Source organism: Pinus tabuliformis, chromosome 7 (genome assembly GCF_031772625.1).
Source record: "Pinus tabuliformis cultivar Carrire ecotype Pingquan chromosome 7, CPIR1, whole genome shotgun sequence".
In the NCBI taxonomy this organism is placed as follows: Eukaryota; Viridiplantae; Streptophyta; class Pinopsida; order Pinales; family Pinaceae; genus Pinus; species Pinus tabuliformis.
Genome location: NC_142293.1, coordinates 408,105,635 through 408,129,626, shown reverse-complemented (window position 1 = coordinate 408,129,626; position 23,992 = coordinate 408,105,635). Strand labels below are relative to the sequence as shown.

At 35.8% G+C, this 23,992-nt stretch overlaps 1 protein-coding gene across 2 annotated transcripts; it reads left to right on the top strand.

The window, feature by feature from the left end:
* The first annotated feature begins 5,700 nt into the window (after nucleotides 1-5,700).
* Nucleotides 5,701-18,006, top strand: LOC149247678 (serine carboxypeptidase-like 45). 2 transcript variants are annotated; one of them, XR_016266635.1, is made up of 6 exons: nucleotides 5,701-5,876; nucleotides 12,378-12,672; nucleotides 13,836-14,106; nucleotides 14,899-15,183; nucleotides 17,213-17,314; nucleotides 17,633-18,006. XR_016266635.1 is itself a non-coding variant. In XM_089458275.1 (5 exons), exons 2-3 carry the CDS (start codon nucleotides 14,101-14,103, stop codon nucleotides 15,073-15,075), a joined length of 183 nt encoding a protein of 60 aa, XP_089314401.1. In that variant the 5' UTR covers nucleotides 5,701-5,876; nucleotides 12,378-14,100; the 3' UTR covers nucleotides 15,076-15,183; nucleotides 17,213-17,314; nucleotides 17,633-18,006. The 2 variants fall into 2 exon arrangements, 1 of the variants encoding a protein (XP_089314401.1); XM_089458275.1 differs by having other exon boundaries at nucleotides 12,378-14,106.
* The last annotated feature ends 5,986 nt before the right edge of the window (nucleotides 18,007-23,992 follow it).

The following is a 23,992-nucleotide window of genomic DNA, read 5'->3' as shown; positions in this document are numbered from 1 at the left end:
TACAGGATCTTTGTGTAGCTGGGCCGGTGAAAGAGCGAGGAGCTGGGAGCAAGCAGCAAGGAGTGAACACTGGATCAACCATTAGCGCAAGATAACGGTTAGTGGATCATCCTTCTCTTCTCTCTCTCATCTCATAAAGAAGTAATCTTGAATAGCTTTGCATTCAGTTGTTGCTGAGGTACTATCACCCTTAGAGTGGGATAGGGTCATTCCGTATTGGATACTTTTCCCAACAACAATGACTTCATTCTTAGGGTGGAGTGTAGTACTTGTACATGGGACCTTGGTTTATGGATGATCCCTTTATGGACACACTTCTTGGACTACACTCTTAGGGTTGGGGGCAATGCCCATACGCAAGAAGTTGGCTTATGGAGAACACCATAGATTTAAAATTTGAGAGCAATGTGTTTCAAAGGGGATGAAATGGTGGGATCCCCCCTAGTGATATAATGTGGTCCATAATAGTTAATAATATTATAAGTATGGTGGTCATTTAATGTAATGTATACAAAGTTTGTTATGTTAGTATTATATAATTCATACTAGGTAGTTTTCATGCGATAAATGTAATATGACCTATTCATTAGCATAGGCACCAATAGTGGTTCAAATTTAGGTTTTATAAATAAATAATTTTTGAGTCCTCCTTATTGGATTTGTTAAGTATAATGATTGTATTTGAGCATTAGTTCATTGGGAGGTTACCCTTGAAGAGTAAAATGAAAAAGAGTTTATCTTTCCATAAAATGATTACCATACCCTGTTAACTTACCTTGATGGTTTTGGATTCAATAAAGTAAAATGAATTTTTATCATATTCTTAGAGACATTACCCTACAACGAATTCACATGTTGGAAACTTATGGAGACCTTTTCTAATCCTTACACCTGTCTCAAGTGTTGGATCTCATCAACAGTCTAGGATGTAGATGCCCATCCGACGGTGAAGGTTTTCTTGAGTTTGGTGGTAACTACCTGATTGATCCATGCTAACCAAGGTTCATTTGCGCTATTTTCTGTAGGGTTTCTAGATAGCTTCTCCCTCGCAACTTCCAGATATTTGGCAAAGTAACCTCTGCACCCTTCCCTGCAAAATTTTACCGTCGATTTCCATAATGGAGATGTAACGTTTTCTACCAAACCTAATATTGTTTCTTTGCTAAGTTTCCAACTTTCATTTTTTTTTATTTGGTGTTCTGATACTGATATGCAACCAGACAAAGTAGCTTGGTTCTGGTTGTCATGGGCAATGGCTCACAGCTGGTCAGCCGTCGATAGTTATCATTGCCATAAGGTCATTGTAAGAAGGTCAGCCAATAGCTAGTCATTGTCGGAAGGTCATTTTCGAAAGGTTATTTCCGAGAGAATCAGCCCCCCATATTGCATACCCAAGTCACCTTCATTGCATACCCGAAATAAGGTAGCAAAAAGAGTTAAAAATCAGGTATTCACTATTAACCCTCATTGGGTTACCTAAGGCTACGTTATGGCTCGGTATTATCTACAAAATTGATGGAATGGTTATGATATGTTACCTACAATTCAACAACCCTCCTTTTTTAAATGCTTTCGGGTTTGTGCAGGTGTTCCACCTCTCGTTTCGCTTATGGCCGACGAATTTCCAGCAGTCATGCTCAAGATTATATTACTCTACGTTTTCCAGGTATTTCATAGACTTATGGTGACATGAAGAGTCATGGTTTGCTTGTCCTGTTTCTTTAAAAGTGTAAATGGTTGTAATGGCCACTTGAGCTTAAGAGGCTATTCCAGGTTTTGGTCTCAATTGACGCATTTGTTAGACTTGGTTATTAATTTTGGGTTTCTAATGTAATTTCCTCAAGTTTCTCTCCTTCTCAGCTAGTTAGGGTTTTAGAAGGAAAATTAACTTGGGTCAAAACCTTTTTTTTTTAATATACTTGTGTCGGACTGTGGCGTTATGGCTTCAACACAATTAGAGTGACTCTATATGGTTAATAATACTACAATCCTAATTGTTTAATGGTTATAGTAGTTTCTATATTGTGAATGGTGCTACCACATTAATCGTTAGAGGGGTTGAAATTGAGAATTCAATTGACTGTCTTTTGCTAAGATTATGAATGTGGTTCTTATTATTATTTGTTACTTCCTGCAATTGTATTATTCTTTACAATATCGTAGACTTGTTCCTCTTGAATTTATGGGTTTGACATAATGTCAATTATATTTGTAACATGTTATGATATTATGTATTTTCTTCTCGATTATACTACATGTTGCCTACATTATTTATTTTTCTGAGGTTTATACCCAACTGCACCCTCCATCTAACATTCAAGACTTCAAAACTGTCTTTTGGCTAGGCCATTGCCAGGCTAGCCAGAAGACTAACCAAGTTTCCCTACTGGTCTTCCTCATTATGTTTTCATGTAATTCTACTACCCTTTTTTGTTTTTCTGTTTCTTTATCAGTCAAGATAGATTATTTCATGCCGGAGTCATTATCAAGATCCTTTATTTGGTTTGTCATCAAACAAACTGTGATTTTAATTTATTTCATAGAGAATTAATAACAGTCATAAAAGGACACTCAGTTTCTACAAATTTATATACTAAATATCTACACTTATAGTTTCCTTTCAGTTATCTTCACATAACACTAATTCGATTTATATCTGGTTATCAGTTTTACATCTGAGCCCTAGAATACTTATCTGAAGCCTTGTGAGTCTACACAAACATTTCCTCCACCTTCTAGAAAGAAATGTGGTTTCCTCCCTACCACGAGATTAGTCACAGACCAAATCTTCCCCTGTGCTCTTCTAATAGGCATGATGTTGTAGGACAACCTAATGTCCTTGTCAACTCTCTCTCATCTCCCTTGTCATGTTTTCTAGTACTTGTGTATCCAACACGAAATTTGGGAGATGAATGCCATCATGGTAAGAAATCAAGGGGTTTTCAAGTCATTTATTTAGGGTTCCCACTAGCATAGTCCCACCATATGATCCACCCAATCCTTAAATTGGGGTCTAGTGCTATTTCAATTAATTATTAGATGATCATGGTGGGCCATAATTCCAAGTTAAATGTTATGACTCTTCATAGGATATTATTGGAGATACTTGAGGAGACACCTCTTTTGCGAAAGTGTTAAGGAAGGATTCTGGCTTCAATATTGAACCATCAACCATATCCTCAACATTTGTCCCATACCCCATATCCTCAACATGTCGAAGCAACAATCAAGAAGACAACTGAGGTGAAGCATGGTCATCCTCTCTTGCCCACATTGTTCAGGATATATATCAATCTATGAATGCCTCTACACTCCTCCAACTGTGCATCAATAAAATTTTGGGTTGCCCCACTGTCCACCAAGATGGATACATGTTGTCCTTGCATTGTGCCTTTAGTTGCCAAAATTGCAAAATTGGGATTTTCCATGTCAAAATTTTAATTCAAGACTAACCATGCATTGGAAGGCATTAAAACAATATTAAGACATAAACAATGAATAATTGACAGAATACCAAATAAAATACATACATTGAGTTTTATCTCACAAGGTATGTAGATGCTAATTGAGAAAGTTCACACGAAAAGAGAAAGGTAATGTCATGATACATTGTTCAATTTGTAATCAAGAGCATTATCTTGGATAAGGGAGAACTATGTTACAAGTTTGGTTTGCCCAATCCAAAAATTGCACACTTTGTTACTACTCTTAAAGGCATGTCATGATGGTTTACTGGTTTAACATCATGTACATTTAGTTGTGTCTATTAAAGGCATGCTAGTTCAATGACAAAACCAATGGTTTGTCAACTTCGTCAGCTTAGTGAGTTATGTGTTAATCATCTCAGTGAACAACATATTAGGTCAATTAGCTTAGTCATTGACATGTACATTCCATTGTCACTATTAGTGAAATGTTAGGTAGAATATTAACATGTATTTTTTATTAACATTATCTAGCATGTTAATCGAATCAACATGCATGTTTGACTACAATTGTGGTAGATATGTTAGATAGGTCAACCCCATCAACAACATTTATGTTCAATTGCACATGTTAGAGGCATGACACAATGGTCACTTGATTAGTAACATGTACATTTTGGTTATCACTATTAAAGGTGTGTTAGGTTGGTTAACTTGATCAACGACTTGTATGTTTGGTTACAATTATTAAAGCCTCACTTGATTGTTTAATGTAGTAAATGGAGTGTAAGTCTAGTTACCATTTTCGAAGGCATGTTTTGTTGGTTAAATTAGTTAACATCATATACATTCAACTATGATTGTTAGAGCCATCCAAGGCTACTAAACCCATTTAAAGTAGTGCATAACATCAATGGGGGCTTGCTTATTGCATTGTGTGTGAGTATAGTGTGTTATTTTTTTTGTAAGTTGAAGATTTTTCATTAATCAAAAAGTATGTACAAGGGTGTCAAAATGCATGTGGCCTCACCCCAACTAGGTTTGTTGACCAATGCTATTACCATGGTACTGACAAAAAGAAAAATACCCAACTAGGAGACCCACAACCTTATAGGCCTTACATGCCAAAAAACAAAAAGAACTAACAAGACACCAGTTACCATAATTAGTCATCAAAAGTGATAGAGGCAAGATTATCTGGCCCCATCCCTGGAGGAGGAGGTGGGCGGTAGAGATAGTGGATGTGAGTATAGTGTGCTATTATTCCCCCACATGTGCCACGTGACATGTTCACCCTTCATGGATTGAATTTCCTTCTTAAGGGGGTTTCTTATTGAAGATGGGGTTATGTCTAAGTCTCAAGTGACTTTAATAAAATAAATTTAATTTAGTTGTGATTGTTGAGCCAAAGGGGTGCTTTCATAACTTTTGAGATGCTTCTACCATAGTGCAATGTCTCAAATCAAATAATCGTCACTTGCTTGTGTTCATCGAAAACATTTCAATCCAAAAGAAAAATGTATGTCAAATCAAGTTAAATAGCCCAATGCTTATTGACCCACACCACCAAAATTTCTAAATTTATCTCCTTGCTTGTGTTTGTTGGGGTTCAACCTCATCCCCCCACCATAAGTCATTTACTCCACCATTACGTACACATGCATATCTCTAAAAATCATGCCAAACTTAACCATTTTCATGCCTTACAAAAGAATTTCAAAACATTGTTACATTCGCACCATAAAATATACATATTTGTAATCAAGATTTTCTAAAGTAATATATGGTACTCTTAATTACAATCTACTACTACTTTGACTACCTGTACCCTACCCTTCAACCCCATGGAGATTCTTGTATGGATGTCATGACCCTCTCCATTTTGTAAATATTCTCTTAAATTGATCTTATAACACCCTCCATTAAAATCATTACATGCATGTACATGAGAACCCTTTCCCTACCAAAGTGGACCAACAAGGACTCAGGAGACTCTACTCACCCCAACCCAAGTGGGAGGAAATCCTAGCAACAAAAGGTGGGAACTTGCAAACCTTGGCGAGAACCATTCCCACTCTCTCAAATTCCACAAGAAAGTGAAAAACAATTTGCGATAGGAATGAAAAATTTCCAATCCACAATGAGAAGTCTAGAAAAATTAAAAGAAATCAAATGTTTCCACGTTGGTCAAAACACGGTCACTGCATAGAGTTTCTTTTAAACCAAGTTAAAACTGGGATATTTCAGGAAGAGATCACGTAGGAAAACAAAGGACTCCAGAGTGCACATCGTGATGAGATTGAAGAAAGATGTGTGAGTTCTATCACGACTTTCATGCAGCAGATTCAAACTCTAAACATCTCGACAATTCCCCAAGCCCGATCATTTAGTTTTTCGAATTCGCTGTAACAATATCCCCTTCTGAGTTTCGTGGGAGAGCTACAAACTCAGGTGAGTACATATGCGATTGTCGAAAACTTATCTTTCTTTCTGTGTATTGCAGTTATATTACTGATTGTCAGTGCAAATTCATTTTTCCCTTTTTCCATGTTGTATGAATATGCACCCTGGGGTCCTTGTTATTTGCTAGTATATTTGAGAAATCCATGATGGGTTTATCTCGTAACTCCCTTATATGTTGGTCTAAGCCATGGATTTCATGTTTTATAGTTTCAGCATCCATTTATGAGAAGGTTTGTTGGAAAAAAAGTCTGTTGGGTTTGTGCGACTAATGTCAAGGGTTTTATTTGGCTGTCCTATTAATTTTTTTCTTAAATGCGTACCATGCCCTTTGGATGTCTTGAGCTATTCTTCATCCTCTGTATAACATGAGATGATTGGGCTCTGGCTGTTGTATGAAACATGATATTGAGTATTTTGTATTCCATCTATGTTTTCGTAGCTCTGGTTCAATAAAAAGGGCAGCAACAACATTTAACTCTTTTACTCAAATCCACTCCTCCGTGCTACCAAAGCATAGTTATATTTGTTCGTCAAATTTTAAAACCCTCATTAGTTCAAGGGTTTCCAATTTGGGCTCCGGATTTCCATATAGATCTTGGGATCTATACTCCTTAGCTGAGCTGAGCCGAGCAATGGGCATGATGTGGATGGGGTCTCTAGTTACACCACAGGATGTGATTTCATCTCTAATGAACGATGGAACCTTCGATGCTTTCAGATCCGAAATCATCAACCAATTAAAGACCAATATATGTATATAATTCTTCTTCCATTGTATTTTCACCTTTCGATCACGACTTGTTATTGTTTTAGGAATCGACAATGTGTGCACTTCATGGATTCCAAGGTCTTAATATATAAATCAAACATTATAGCAGACCCTCTTCATTTACGTTGTAATCCAATACTCACAATAAGCATTAGATCATGTCGTGTTATACATATTTGTGAGGGACCATATAATGAATGGCTCTCATGGACTTCCTTAACCTCTACTAGGGAAAATAATTTATTTTCTACTCGTGAGCTAAGAGACGTTAACACTTTTTCTTATTTTTCTTCTCCACACATACAGATTCAGGAACTGGGAATAACAGATACAGTAGCAACATTATTTTTTTCTTTTCTTTTCTTTTTTAAATCGGTGAAGTTCATGGCTCAGATGGAACTCCATGCTTATTAAATATCCCCATTCTCGCAGTGAGGTTTGCACTGTCTTCATAAATATTGTTGGCCATCACATTCTATGGGGTTAGAATTTTGCGCTTTATGGTCCTGGTGACCTGGGGCACTCTTCAAATCATCCTCTCGGAAAAAATTCCAACAATTTTGCTCAAATGAGGGTGTATGAATGATAAAAGTATTTTTCCTTCATAGTTTATCTGAACACCTCTGTGAAATTTCTGTACATGACATACATTTTGGACTACAGATATGAGTCCATCATCAGGAGAACTAAAGAGAAACCATGACAATACGAAAACCAATGAATATGTAATCAATTTAGCTAATCTAGGTACAAGGTCACTCAATCCTAATGTGCTTTCAGAATCTTAATTAATTATTTTAAAATGGGTTATTATGTGTTTCCTTACTGTCAAGGATGTGAATTGCTAGTGCCCAAAAATGATGAAGATTTTTTTTTTTTCCAAACTCGATGGTTTCCCAATTATAGACTTTTTCGAGTCCAAATTGATTCCTCTGTCTAGTGAAGCAACACCTCTGAGTCTGATTAGGCTCCGAATTTTCACCATTTGTTCTGCAAGTATGACTGAGACTCTCAGGTCATTTGTTTATAGTAGACAAAAATAAAATGAGTACTCAGACTCTCATGTCATTTATAGAAGACAAAAAGACGCCAAGTTTAGGTTGGGCCAGTGTTTATATTAGTAGATTAGATGTAGATATATTAATGTATTAGATGTAGATTAGATTATTCTTTTGTGAAATTTGTGTGGAGTAGCACATCTGAGTCCGATTAGGCTTTGAATTGTCGCCACTTGTTCTACAAGTATGACTAAGACTCTCAAGTCATTTGTTTATAGTAGAAAAAAAGAAAATGAGTACTCACACTCTCAGGTCATTTATAGAATACAAAAAGAGGCCAAGTTTAGGTTGGGCCAGTCTTTATATTAGTAGATTAGATGTAGATATATTAATAGATTAGACGTAGATTAGATGGAAGAAGTATCGATCATTCACAATGGGATGCTTATCACTGGGATTGTGAGATGGGTTCCCCAAAGTGGCTTCTATCTTCAACCCCTTCCCATGAGGTTTGAACTTGTAACCTAACATGGACTAAACCCCATGCAAACCAACTGGTCTACACCTCATGGGTTAAAAATAACATCCACAAACATAATAGGCATGCCACTAACATAATAATTGAATAGTTACAACGATGATATGCTTGTTGACTTCGTAGTCAATATTTTCTTTTTTGGTTGATAAGTGGGTGAATCCTGAAAACACACTTACCCTATGGCTGAGAGGCCATGACTCAAGAGCATCTAAGCCGTCAAAGTCACCCGGGGATTGCACCCAGCCTGAGCTGCACCAGCGGAAACCATGCTGGATTTATGGAGCACCTTAACAACATGCTCCTTCACCGACTGTTCTAAATCTCTTTGATTCCTAGTCAATATTTAATTATACTTAGTTGAGACAATTATTTTCTTCTCCTCACATTTAAGATTAATTGTGAAGTTTTGTTTATGAGAACATTAATGTTCTTTCATGAAGACAATCCTTATCCCACAAAGAGAGACTTTGATATACCAATTTGGTGTTTTCATGGGCCATAACCTTAAAAATAGATTATTATTATTATATAAAGATTCTTTGGTAGGGTATGTATATTTAGGTATACTTTAGTAGCAAAAAATTATTACTAAGAGGCTCAAACCCACATAACATCTTGGTTTGTCTTGGCCATAACCTTAAAAATAAATTATTATTATATAAATATTCTTTGGTAGAGTATGTAAACCTCCATATACTTTGAACCCTCAACCTTTGGGCTCATGCTAAATCATAAGTTGTTGGTACATTTGGATTGCAGGTTGTTGGATATACTCATGGTGTTATAATATTAACCGAAAGATTTGATCACAACCTTACTTAAATTTCTCCAACATGTTAATAATTCACCATAATTAATAATAATAATAATTTATTTTTGAAATCACAATCAAGTGAGTTACCAAATTAGTATATAAGAAACTTGCTTGTAAGACAAAGGAGAATTTAACTATTAAAATTTAAGAAAATCTAAATACTCTGCCCCTCTAAATTAAACTATAACCCCTTATTAAACCATTAAACACATTATTCTCAAATGTTATTAACCATTAAACACATATTTTTCTCCTATAACAAGACAGTGCTCAACCCACACCTTGATAGACACAAATCCCCAATACATATCGCACCATTTGTCAATTCACCGATGAAATTTTCAACGGAAGTGATCGGTGAAGGCACTTTAAATTTCTTAGAAGTGTCGTGTCTCGAATATTATTTATGAATGAAAGTTTCGTCATCCCTGAAAACAAGAGGTTGGAAGTCAGAAACCAACCAGGTGATCGGGATGGGGTCTCCGGTTCCACCACAGGATGTGCTTTCATCTCTGATGAATGATGGCACCTTCGATGCTCTGAGATCCAAAATCATCAACCAACTCAAGACCAATGTATGTCTCTAATTCTTCTTCCGTTGTGTTTTCCCCTTTCGATGACAACCTGTTATTGTTGTGGGAATCCACAATGTGTGTGCTTCATGGATATGTCTTGATGTAGCCATCAAGAATTATAGCAACCCCTCTTCTTTTACATTCTAATTACATTGTAAGTCGTTCCCCTCTGAAATCAACTCTCTTCTAAACGTATGTGTACATTCATGGGTCATTGATTTAGGTGTTTGTTAAAAGTGGCAACTAGGGCCAAACTCCATGTGGGTCATCTTATTAATGGTAGGTGATATTTTTCTTAGATCCCTCTCATCGAGAGATGTAGGATTGATATAGAGATCATCTGATTCCAATAAGTATTCACAGATATATGAATTTATTTTTGTTATGGGACAATTCGTCAAGGTTGGCCAACAACCAAATAAACCCCTCATGTGCTCAACGTTTTAGTATAAATAGAAGAGGTCCTCAAGTCATTTGGACTCACTCACACTCTTGTGATCTCTCTCTTCATTCTGTTTTGGGTTTTATGAAAGAGAGATCTAGAGGGAGTGCCCTAGTCTAATACGTTGTCCTAATGAAGATCAAATCACAGCCATGGAAGTAAAGGCTATACACTGCCCTAGAAGAGATGCCCTAGACCCTAACGCTGTCATGGAGGAGTCCTATACACAGCTTCTTATACGCTGCCATGGAGAGCCCTAATTACAGTCAGGGAGCAGCCCTAGACGTGGAGGAGAAAGGGTCTTCTAGGAGTGTCTACGCTGCCCTAATTTACAGTCAAATGCAGTCACGGAAACACAGCTAGGAGAGGCTGAACGCAGGTCTATAAGAGACCCTAAGACACTGTCCTTAAATGCCCTAAGCATTGTCCTAGGAGAAGTCATCTAGACGCAGAGGAAGGAGGGTCTTGTTATGCCCTAGCCGCAGAAAATAGGAGGACTAATGCAGCCCTCTAAATGCAGTTGAATGACTGTATAGAGGAGACCTAACTCTATGGAAGACATGCCTTAAAAGCTGGCAAGAAAGGGCAGTCAATGTATGATCTAATATGCACTTATGGAGAGCACAAATCTGTTGATGTATGAGGCTCTAAACCGCAGTCTCAAGATGTCTCTATGGTGCCCTAGGATGCAGTCATATATGCTGCAATAGGAGGCACATATATGCAATAAAGGAGAGGCCTTAATCCGTAGTAAAAGGGAGCATCTAGCCACTATCAAGGAGACCTAAGAAGAGGCTCTTATCCACTATCCTGAAAGTACCCTTACCACTAACTAATGTGAAGCCATCATAGAAAAAAGAAACCTTAGCATAAATGAGAACGTCTAGCCACAGGCTTATGGAAGACCCATGAACTGTCTCTCATCCACAGTTAGAAGGGTTGCTATCTCACAACCAAAGGAAGCTTCAGTATAGCTGTAGGTGACATCTCACTACTGTTAGTACTATGATAAAGGTTGTTCCAGGTATGAGAATGCTTGCAAGTGGAAGTCACAATCATAAGGTAAACTTGTGTGATGAAGGAGTCTGCACTCAGACTTATCTCAGACCATGTAGGGTTGGCTTCAAATGATTGGATGCTAACATTCTAAAGCATTGATGATTAGGAAGATAGTTACTTCTGTGTTGATATGTGCTAGACCATAGGCCATAGCATCACAGCATGGGTCTCCTAGAGCTACACTATTGGTCAGAGATTATGAAGGAAGATTAATACAGCCACAGGTGCCCTCATCAGATCAACAACTCTTCACTGTCAAGGGACATGCTACAGTTCTATCATTGATTGAAGACTGTCATGGCAATTCAGGATTGCATCTTAGATTAGTCATCATTAACAGAATGATGGACTTACTGCTGTTGTCATAAAATCTCAAATTTATGTATATGTACTCTCTCTCTCTGCTGAACTATTGAAGAACATATAAGAAGAATTGATCAAGGGTTTCCGCACATTAGAGTTTGTCCTTGGCTAGTGCCACATCTTATGTCCTCTTGTCTTTGCTTGTCTTCTGTGATTTATGTTTATGTTCTACATGTAGTTTACTTTAATACTGATGTGATTGCTAATCTAGAAAAGACATTGAGCTAACTGTGAAAATTGAAATAAATTGCTCTGAGTATAGCACATACCTAAACTTAACAGTGTTAGAGGATTAAAATAGTTTCAACCATCCGATTAATTGGACCGGTATTAAATTAGTTAAAATTATATCAAATTAGTTATAGGACGACCTCCCTTGCTCAACACTACTTGCTCGGCCCGACTGTTGTTCAGCACTACTACTTCCAGGTGCTTCAGCTCGACCGCACTTGCTTGGAAGGAGGAATGAATTCATATGTTCCAGGTAAGAAGCTAAGAAAATCAGTATCCCCAACTATTTGCATTCTTGTTACGTGTCCGTGGATTCGACCCATTCTTGTTACCTATCCTCAGAAGGTAAGAAACTCAGTATCTTCAAGCTGACTTGCATGAAGTTCTTAACCAGGTCATTATATTCCTCAGTGGGAAGAACTTACTATTGAGGAGAACATCTTCAATCTGAAGGGTATAGCAGTAAGTCTATTTCTAATGTTTAGCTCCAGAAAATTACAAGGCTTGGTTGTTCTTCATTCGGTGTTGGGATGTTATCCGAGAATGGTCCATTTCATTAATGCATATAAAATTCTATACGTAGAATCCCTACCAATTGGTTTATAGTAAGTCTACAAAGGAAAATTGTCTTTATCTTTTATTCTGCTGATGCATGAAGTCAAGATATGATCTGATTTAATATTTTTTTGTTGGATTACAGATTGGCAACCCATTGCTTGATTTCTTCACAGATTTTAACGCAAGGGCGGAGTTCCTGTGGTCACATGGCCTTATTTCTTGACTCCACATATAATATTATGAAAAATGGTTGCAACTACACTCGCTATGTGGATGAGTATTACCGAGGCATTGTTTCTTCGACCTGTGAAGAAGTGTACTCAATAGTGAGGATGGAGGTTAGCCAATACATTGATAGATACAACATCACACTAGACATCTATCTATCATCTCTTGACACCCAGAAGTCTAAGACGCCGGGAGTTGAGGTAAAGTAGGTAAAGTTTTGTTGAGCAATAAAGCATGTAATTATATATAATTTTTTTGTTTATTTGACTAAAATTTGGTTTACACAGGTTAAAGGGTAAGGTAAATCGAGTTTTTTTAATTATTAATAAATTTTAAAGCTAAAATTATCCTTTAGGAATCCCTAAACCCACTGTTTTCAACAACTTTTTTATAGATAAATGATCATTTGATTAACCTCTGGTTGACAAATTTGTCTATTAGGTAAATGGTCATTTAGTTCAAATCTGGTAGACACTTTTGAGGAGTGGTTGATCTATAGTGTGAAATTTTTAATTCATTCTATTTGTGACTTCCAAGTATTGAATACTACATATCCATGCATCATTGTGCAACATTTTTGACTTCATGCAGGGTTGTTAACTTATAATTGTAAATATTTATGAATTATGGATATGGAAAACCTACCATGGCAGTACGTCACCGAAGGACATTTTGACTTCATAAAAGGCTGCTAATTTATAATTGTAAAAAAATTAAGTGTTTTCAATTTCTATTTTAATGGAGCTGTAAAGGGGGGGCTAGGTGAGGGTTTTTCAATTATTGACACAGGTTTTTAAATTAAAACCAACTTTATGAGTCTATAAATGCACTGTTTTCAACAATTATTTTAGGTAAATGACCATGCAGTTAACATCTGATTGACAAATTTAGGTGGGAGCTTGGCATATCTAGAATCAAATTGATCCATGGTGAAAACATTCCAATTCAAACATGTGAATGCCAATATTGATACAAAGTGTCTTCCTTGGGATTACCTTTTCTATATAGCCATCCTTTGAATTATTCCCTGTACTCAGTAACTTCTGTAAATCACCTATATGTATTAAATTCAAAGCACAACACCTGGTAATCTGGGGCGTGTCAAACAATGCCTCCTAATTTGTAATTAAGAAAAGAAAGGTTGTTAAAGTTATTTGTGTCATGCCTTGCCTCGCTTCTCAACCTTTATTAATGGAATGGTAACTCGTTACTTGTCAAGCATCTTGGAGAGCCAACTAGTTTTAACATTAAAGTATGTGTGTGGAATCTTGCAATGAGGCTAGAAGAAGTGCAAGCTTCTTAGATACAGACATGGTTCTATACCCATTTTGACAGTTTACGATCAATGTTGAATAGTGTTGTGTTCTTTCAGATACAAAGTTTGGATCCGTAGAGCATCACAACGTGTCTTCAATATGCATGGTCTACAATGGCTATCCATTCTGGTCTTCTTAGTCTCAAAAGTCTTATCGGCTCTAGAAAGTGATATTGTAGATAGGCTGCCCGAAGAGCTAGCTATGACCTTCAAGCAATGTGCTAGTCTGTCACAGGGGATGAAAAGAGTGGTCGAGCTCTATTCTATTACTTTGTAGAAGCTGAGACAAACTCAAATTTGAAGCCTTTGGTTGTATGGCTCAATGCAGGTTAGTTGAACAAGCAACTTCTACAGGTTTTTGGCATTTTCATGTTGTTTAATGGTATAGACAACCTGATAAAATATGGATGAAAGAGATTTAATCTTTTTAGGGCTAAGTGATGATTAAAATATAACTCTGTCTTTTGTTAAACTAAAAGCATTGCAAGTCTTGAAAGCACATATGCAAACTTCCAACTGAACAAATAAGCTATAATTCAAGAAAAAAACTACATATGGTGCTATAAATATATGTGGCTTTCTAAGGCACTCAAGTCACCAGGCTTTAATCCTAAGAATTCAATGTCCATCCACTGAATCTCTCCTTTGGTCTCAATGTTTTAAATGCTAATTATTAACACATATTTAAAAGTCATGTTCAATGTTCAAGAGGTACATGTACATTGAACAAAGAAGGAACATGTAATTTTACATAGCTCATGTAGATCCATAGTATATGTGTAGTCGGTAGAGAAATCCTTTAAGAGAACAATACGTAAGACCTTGACTCTTTTCATAAATTTTATTGTAACTTGTAATAGGTTTCCCAGAATTTATTAACATCTTTTATTCTACTTATCATGTTCGGCTCTGGAAAATTACAAGGTTTGGTTGTTCTTCATTCAGCGTTGGGGCGCTATGAGAATGGTCCATTTCATTAATGCATAAAAAATTCTATATGTAGAATCCCTAACAATTGGTTTAGAGTAAGTCTACAAATGAAAATTGTCTTTGTCTTTTATTCTGCTGATGCATGAAATCAAGATATGATCTGATTTAATATTTTTTTGTTGGGTTACAGATTGGCAACCCACTGCTTGATTTCTTCACAGATTTTAACACAAGGGTGGAGTTCCGGTCGTCACATGGCCTTATTTCTAAATCCACATATAATATTATGAAAAATGGTTGCAACTGCACTTGCTATGTGGATGAGTATTATCGAGGCACTGTTTCTTCGAACTGTGAAGAAGTGTAGTCAATACTAAGCATGGAGGTCAGCCAATACATTGATAGATACGACGTCACACTAGACATCTGTCTATCATCTCTTGACACCCAGAAGTCTAAGATGTTGGGAGTTGAGGTAAAGTAGATAAAGTTTTTTTGAGCAATAAAGCCTGTAATTATATATAATTTTTTTGTTTATTTGACTAACATTTGGTTTTAAAAGGTTAAAGGTAAGGTAAAAGAGATTTTTTTAATTATTAATAAATTTTAAAACTAAAATTAACCTTTAGGAGTCCCTAAATCCATTGTTTTCAACAACTGTTTTTAAAAATAAATGATCATTTTATTAACATCTATTTGACAGATCCATCTATTAGGTAAATGGTCATTTAGTTCAAATCTGGTAGACACTTTTGGAGTGGTTGATCTATAGTGTGAAATTTTTAATTCATTCTATTTGTGACTTCCAGGTATTGAATACTACATATCCATGCATCATAGTGCAACAATTTTGACTTCATGCAGGGTTGTTAACCTATAGTTGTAAATATTTATGAATTATGAATATGGAAAACCTATTATGGAAGCACGTCACCAAAGGGCATTTTGACTTCATAAGAGGATGCTAATTTAAGTGTTTGCGATTTCTATTTTAATGGAGCTCTAAAGGGGAAGGCTAGGCGAGAGTTTTTCAATTATTGACACAACTTTTTAAATCAAAACCAACTTTATGAGTCTATAAATGCACTATTTTCAACAATTATTTTGACGAAATGACCATGTAGTTAACATATGATTGACAAATTTAGGTGGGAGCTTGGCATATCTAGAATCAAATTGATCCATGGTGAAAACATTCCAATTTGAACATGTGAATGCGAATATTGATTCAAAGTGTCTTCCTTGGGATTAGTTTTTCTATATAGCCATCCTTGGAATTATTCCCTCTATTCAATAACTTCTATAAATCACCTATATGTATTAAAGTCAAAGTGAAACACCTGGTAATCTTGGGGCCGATCAAACTTTTCCTCCTAATCTGTGATTAAGAAAAGCTGGGTTGTTAAAGTTATTTGTGTCGTGCCTTGCCTCACTTTTCAGCCTTTATTAATGGAGTGGTAACTCGTTACTTGCCAAGCAGCTTGGAGAGCCAACTGGTTTTAATATAAAAGTCTGTGTGTGGAATCTTGCAACAAAGGAAGAAGAAGTGCAAGCTTCTTAGATACAAACATGGTTCTCTACCCATTTTGACAGTTTATGATCAGTGTTGAATAGTATTGTGTTCCTTCAGAGACAAAGTTTGGATCTGTAGAGCATCACAACGTGTCTTCAAGATGCATGGTCTTCAATGGCTAGCCATTCCGGTCTTCTTAGTCTCAAAAGTCTTATCGGCTCCAGAAAGTGATATTGTAGATAGGCTGCCCGGAGAGCCAGCTGTGACCTTCAAGCAATATGTTGGGTATGTCACAGTGGATGAAAAGAGTGGCTAAGATCTATTCTATTACTTTGTAGAAGCTGAGATAGACTCAAATTTGAAGCCTTTGGTTGTATGGCTCAATGGAGGTTAGTTGCAGTAGCAACATCTGCAATTTTTTTCCATTTTCATGTTGTTTAATGGTATAGACAACCTGATAAAATATGGACAAAAGAGATTTAATTTGTTTAGGGCTAAGTGATGATTAACATATGACTCTGTATTTTTCCAAACTGAAAGAATTGCTGGTCTTGAAAGCACAGACGCAAACTTGCAACTTGCAACTGAACAGATAAGCTATAATTCAGGAAAAAAACTACATATGGTGCTATAAATATATGTGGCTTTCTAAGGCACTCAAGTCCTCAAGTTTTAATCCTGAGAATTCAATGTCCATCCACTGAATCTCTCCTTTGGTCTCAATGTTTTAAATGCTGATTATTAATACATATTTAAAATTCATGTTCAATGTTCAAGAGGTACATGTACATTGAACAAAGAAGGAACATGTAATTTTACATAGCTGATGTATATCCATAGTATATATGTAGTTGGTAGAGAAATCCCTCAAGAGGATAGTACGTAAGACCCTGACTCTTTTCATTAATTTTATTGTAACTTGTAATAGGTTTCCCGAAGTTTATTAACATCTTTTATTCTACTTATCATGTTTGGCTCTGGAAAATTACAGGGCCCGGTTGTTCTTCATTTGGCATTGGGGCGTTATCCGAGAATGGTCCATTTCATCCTAGGGGAGGCAAATTGATTATGAATGAGTACAACTGGAACAAAGGTATGTGTGCTAATATTTGATTTCTGGTACTTGTATGATATAAGCATCCTTCTTAATGCAATGATTACCAATGGTCCAAAAGAATGTATTGTATTTCTCAGGCTACTGCCTATTTGCTTTGTGCAGAAGAAAGCATGCTTTATCTAGATACTCCTGCTAGAGTTGGACTTTCTTATTCTAATGATACATCATACTATTTGGGTGCAGATGATGCTAAAACATGTATCAAATATCAATCACCATATGTAAATTATATGATAAAACTTTCTACAATACCTTTGTATGTCACAATAATCTGATTGCCTAATTTTCTTGCAGCGGAGGACAACTTGCTATTTCTCCATGGTTGGTTTGACAAGTTTCTAGAGTATAGGACCAGATATCTGTATTTAACAGGGGAGAGCTATGCAGGTGAAATTATTCTTTAAGTTGAGATTTTTACTAAAACTGATAGCAGGGAAAGATGAAAACATTTATCTATTGTCATTCCGTTCATCTTCAAGCTGACTTGTATGAAGTTCTTAACTAGGTCACTATATTCCTCACTGGGTAGAACTTATTGTTGAGGAGGATATCTTCAATCTGAAGGGTATAGTGGTAAGTCTAATTCTACATTTGTGGAAAGCTTTTCAGCAATATCTTGTACAATTATTCTTTGAAAATGCATTTTTGGATTAACCAATTTGAGAGACAAAGTTTATTGAGCTTTCTTTTGTCCTTCTCAGAAGATACTGACTTTCGTTTTTGTCTGTCTATGGTGGTACTATAGCTATTTTCATTATTGTTGGTAAAGTAAGGGATCCAATTTAAATGGTTAAAAGGTGCTTTAAATTGTATTTTTTTGGAAGATGTAAACCAACTATATTGTATGACAAGATTCTTCCAATATAAATAATGCATATAAAATTTTATACATAGAATCCTTACAAGTTGATTTATAGTAAGTCTACAAAGGGAAACTATCTTTGTCTTTTATTCTGGTGGTGAATGAAGTCAAGATATGATCTGATTTAATATTTTTTTGTTGGGTTATAGATTAGCAACCCATTGCTTGATTTCTTCATAGATGTTAACGCAAGGGCAGAGCTCCTGTGGTCACATGGAATTATTTCTGACTCCACATATAATATTATGAAAAATAGCTGCAACTACACTCGCTATGTGGATGAGTATTACTAAGGCACTGTTTCTTCAAGGAGTTGGGACTGAAGGTTGTGGCCACCTTCAAAGTATTGAAGGGTAAAAATATTGTTAAAGAAGTGATAGGAGCAAGATTAAATGATGTGGTACAAGCTATTGAGAATATAAAATCAAGTTCATACATTTACAAATTGGTTGGATTTTTTCATTTTTAGACTTTGTAAATTGATATCCTATCAATAAAGTTTTTTGTATTTGAACATGAAATAAATGATCTTCTACAACCTATTGAGACTGTAAAATCAATTTCATACATTTACAAATTGGTTGGATTTTTTCATTTTCAGATTTTGTAAATTGATATATTATCAATAAAGCGTTTTGTGTTTGAACATGAAATGGTACAATTTCTCAAATTGAGATGGCATGTTGTCCTCAATTTATGCCTTACGACGTTTCTTTTGCAACCTCTGGTGCCAATACTAGTTTAATACCAACACTAAGCATTAGACCATACCGTGTTATAGAGGGTCGTGAGGGACCATATGATGAATGGCTTTCATGGAATTGCTTAACCTTTTCTAGGGCAGATAAATTATTTTTTTCCTATCCGTTGTTTAGGTCATAGTCTTGGCATGCTATGACTAAGATTGAGATTGAGGAACATTTCATTTTTCGTTGCCCCTTTTATTATGAGATCTAAGGATGGTTCCACCCTCTATTTAGGGAGTCATGAACCCTTTCTAGTTTCTATTGGTATTCAAACCAATGCTACATATCTTTATATGTGCAAGAGGCTCTCAGAGTATGGTCCCAAATTTTCTAGCCACCCCCTAGACTATCGTCCACTCAGTTGATCACTTCTCTCTGGTGCTCCTCTCTCGTAGGGTAACCGAGAGACAGAATGTTAGCAACATGGATCTTGATTCTAGGTTAGTATGGGATTATGAGATATTCCTACTTTCTAGAAACCCCAATGTTATTGTCGTTATGGATCCCATTGCAACAATTAGATGATGCCATCTAGGCCTTAGTGGTGGTAGTCCTTGTCTAGGTAGCAACATAGTGCACAGTACAGATTATCTTCTAGCTCCTTTTCTGCAGAGTATGATGTTGGGAGTTTCCTATATTCAACGTAAGATGTTAGGGAGCAAGTGCTAGTGGATCTTAATATTCTTGCTTTATTTATATTCTAGATTCTAGGTCCATTTATTTTAATTGGTTTTCCTTTATATGTGCTCAGTTCATCTTAGATTAAAGCTTGTGTTTGGTTTGTCATATTAGAGCAGTACTTTAGTTTATTTTACTTTTGGCATTCTGATTTTTTTCTTAGGACCCATATTCTATGCTCCCACAAAAAATCAACACTAGCACTCAATAGTGCTATTGACATTCTTTTGTTGTCATTTGTTGGATATAAATAAAATTACATTATCCTATTTTTATGTTTTGGAACCTATTCTGAGCATACTCAAGCACTTTTCTTGAGGGTGTTGTGATTAATTTTTTCATGGAGATATTGCACAATATCTCCATGAAAAAAATCAAAGCTTGTGTTGTTTTGGATCTGTGACAAAGGTATTATGGCCATGATTAGGTGCATGAGTAGACAAGGGTTAAACCTCCTATTCAAGGCAGGGGATTTCTACTTGATTGAGGATATGATCATCAAGGCTAGGCTTACCTGGGACCTATATTTTGCTTGCTTTGTGTGAGGACAAAAGAATGGTAGTTCAAGTTATCAGTGCCCTTCACAGTTCTTCCATCTTTGTCCATATTCAATTTTTCTTGTCTATAGTTGTGTAAGTCAATGAGGTTTTAAGTTATGACAATGCTTCAAACCTTCAAGCCCCCTTCGTTTCCTTGGAACAATTCTTAGCTCAATTATTTTAGAACTATATATGACTACATATTTGATTATATTAAAATCATATTTGTTGGATTTATTTACTTATTTATTGTTGAGATTTTAATCGTGACTATGTGTCTTATTATCTCAATGTTTTATGTTTTATTTAGCAAATTTAAATCTTTGATTACTTTGATGAATTTCTTATATTTTTATCTTCTTCCATTGCCCATTAGGTTTGGCACTGGTCACTCTTAAATATGAGTTCAAGCATATGATTTTTTTTAGGAAACTCCTTTAGAGCTAGCGTGTACTAGTTTTGGAGAGAGGGATTGTGTTGTTAGCAACGATACCTTATCTAAATTATCATTTGACCCCCTTTAGACTGATTTGGGATCAATTCAAGTGACAAGAATCCCCCAAATCTCCCCATGCGCAAACTTCAACACTCTACTTGCTTTCTTATCTTGGCTTGTGTCAACAATCCCCTTGTCCAAACATGTTGAACAACTCCAACATTCCCCTGAATAGTAGGTAGACTAACAACCATCTCTAACCTACTTAGAAGAGAAAAATGTTGCAAATACAAATGCTAACCATTGCCAAAGTGAGTTGACGTACGTATCTCTACTGTTCACCATGTCATGTGAATCTACCACATCCTTTGGATTCTTCATTGCCACATCTTCAAACCTATACTATGAATGTTGTTCCACCCCCAAAGATATGATATTTCCCCTTTTCTTGACCAAGTATCGGCCCGTTGTGAACACAACCTCTACATGCAGATTTTTCTTCGTAATTTGGCTAACAAAAATCAATTTTTTACTTAGACTAGGAATATAAAGAACCGTTTTGGAACATAAACTTGTCATTGCTTGTTACTTGTAACTGTACATTCTCATGCTCTTCAACAACATGAGTTGCAAAGGGTTGCATGTTATATTGTGAAAATATAAGCCTAAATATGGCAAACATCAACTACCAACATTATAAATTTCTACTACAAATAAATTGTTGATATGAAAATTCCAACCTGAGAGAATGGGTTGGGTGCCATTCAAAGAGAATAGATATTGTAAGCAGAGGTATCAATGCATAGACTGAGCATATAACCACAGTGATGCTTGTGAATTCCATGGCAAGTTCTTTCTTTAGTATAAAAATCCCAGTGGAAAGTATGACACTTATTATGAAGCAAGTGACCACCACAACTATAACCGAAAAAATTGTAGTTTTAGGTCTCCTGGCTCCCAGCTCATTACCCACTCTTACACAGGAAACAATATAAATACAACAATAAAGAAAATAAATTTTTAGATACAGAAAATGGGAAAAAGGTATACCATGCTATATAATGTTTTCCAAGGAGAAATCAAGTTCAGCATTGCAATAAAACTATTGAACTTATGTGGACTGTAAATTTCCCCAATATTCGAGAATCCTAAGGTCAGGAGGGATCAATTGTTTAACCCTCTCTCGATGGTAAAATCTTGAGATATTCCCAGAATCTGCAATAGCCATAAATATGCCCCAATAAAACAATATGACTATAGATCATAAATGTATACCTTGCAGCTACACTAAGACCCAACATTCCCATCAACTCCTAGTTGTAATAATTCATGCTACATATATATTCAAAACCTGGTACGTTCAAGATCTATAAACTGGCATAGCTGTCTAACTAAGTTGGGACAATGCATAGCCATGGAGCTTGTATTTGGCTTTGAATTAGTTATCTTTAAATGGGAAAGTATCATACCAAATAGAAATGGAATCCAAAGTTTCCTCTGCATTTGGTAGAAAACCTGATACAAGCACCAATACTTCAATGTACCATATTTCCAAATGACAGAATGAGGTGTAGAACAAAACAAAAGTTGTCAAAACAGGCTAACCTATTATGTAAACATCCAGACATAATTAAGATAATTTGTGTATCCTACAAAGAGTATTAAGGCATACATTAGCATAATAGTTGATGGTAGAGTTAACTTGAAGTATGACTAGATTCCTGTGAAGGCCTTCAAGGTGAAGCCCGCCCATGTATGCCTGCAGTATGGGCTATAGAATATATACTAGAACCCACCAAGTCAAACTCACTGTTAGGGCTATCCCTAGCAGGCCAAATCCTAGCTTGTCTATTGCCACCTAGGTGACCAATATAAGGAATACACATGTCCCAACAACAATATAGGCAAGAGGGGCCACTATGTTCTGAGCTTGCAAAAACCTCTGCATGGGTGAGCGAAAAAGCGAACAAATGAGGAATAAGACCTTTGGAAAAAACACCTTCTGCAACAGATATTTCTTTACTCTGCCCTATGGAAATCAATACAAGATCTGCAAATTAGTAGAGGATGCCCAAAAGTATTGCTTTATCATCCAAGGTAGGGAAACTATCAAATTAATGAGTTTATGACTCATGACTTGCTTGATTATATTGATTTTTCATCTTTGGATTTTTTAAAATATTACATCTATTATGCATGCTTATGGTGTCAAGATTTTGTTGTAGTTTTGACTTATAAGTCAAAGCATCAGGAAGATAAGTGTATTTTTTGTCATACCTATTATATAATTGTTCTGTTGATATTCAACATTGCTTTGAGATAACTTTTCTTATAATATATATACCTGTGTGAATTCATTATGAGTGTTCTTAACTATTGTTACCATTGTATATGACCAAGTAGAAAAACATCAAGAGGTGGCCCATGAAACTATATATGTTTTTTAGAACTGGAAGTTATTAGAGAAGTTTAGGTGTGATCAATATTTCTTCCAACATTGATTTTATACCATGAATAGGAAATAGTAGTAGCAAGGATCTCTCAGAATCATTATTATGGGCTCGCTACTTGCCAACTAAGCCACAAGACTAAAATTTGATTTTTTTAGTAGGAATGTCAAGTACAAGGACACTTTCACCAAGTCGACACATAATTCATACTGACTGTGATTACAAATTTCCCTTTATTTTGAATTAGATGAAGGTAACACCATAGCATTTATGAAGGAAATGGTGGAATTTCTTACTCAATTAGACACCCCTATTGGAAAATTACCCAGAACTCATTGAGCAGTACAATGTAGCAACCCCTTTCTTTTCCATCCAAGTAGACATAGAAGATGAATCCATAAATATGAAATTTTCTTGCAAGGTGTGCTTCAGGTTAATATAACTGAGATCACCTGTTAAAACTTAAAATATTAACAAATATTGTAGCACCTTTGTAATTACATTTGATTTAATATTGTGCTCAATTATTTTTCTATTTTTTCCTTTGGTTGCAGAGGCCAGAAGTAAATTTGGAAAGTCTTCCATTGAAGCTTACGTGGTGCAAGTTTTATGTCTAAGGTTTAAGTTATCTTTCTATCCATTCTAGGAAAATAGTTTAGGCATGCTTTCTTGGTGTTCTTGGTCTAGTTGCTTATGAAAGCATTGTGCATTTTTCCAAATACTGATGCTACCTAAAAACTCTATGAATCAGGTTTGGGATAGAATAGTGCAGATAGTTTTGATGCTCCATTTTCAGTTCCATCAATTACACCTCATCTGCTCCTGATCCTCGATGTTATGTTCACTCGAATTATTATGTTGATGCAAGATTATTATTTTCATTGCTTCTTACTGTGATGGAAGCGGGTATGGAGTGTGTCAAAGGTTTACCTTATGAAGATAT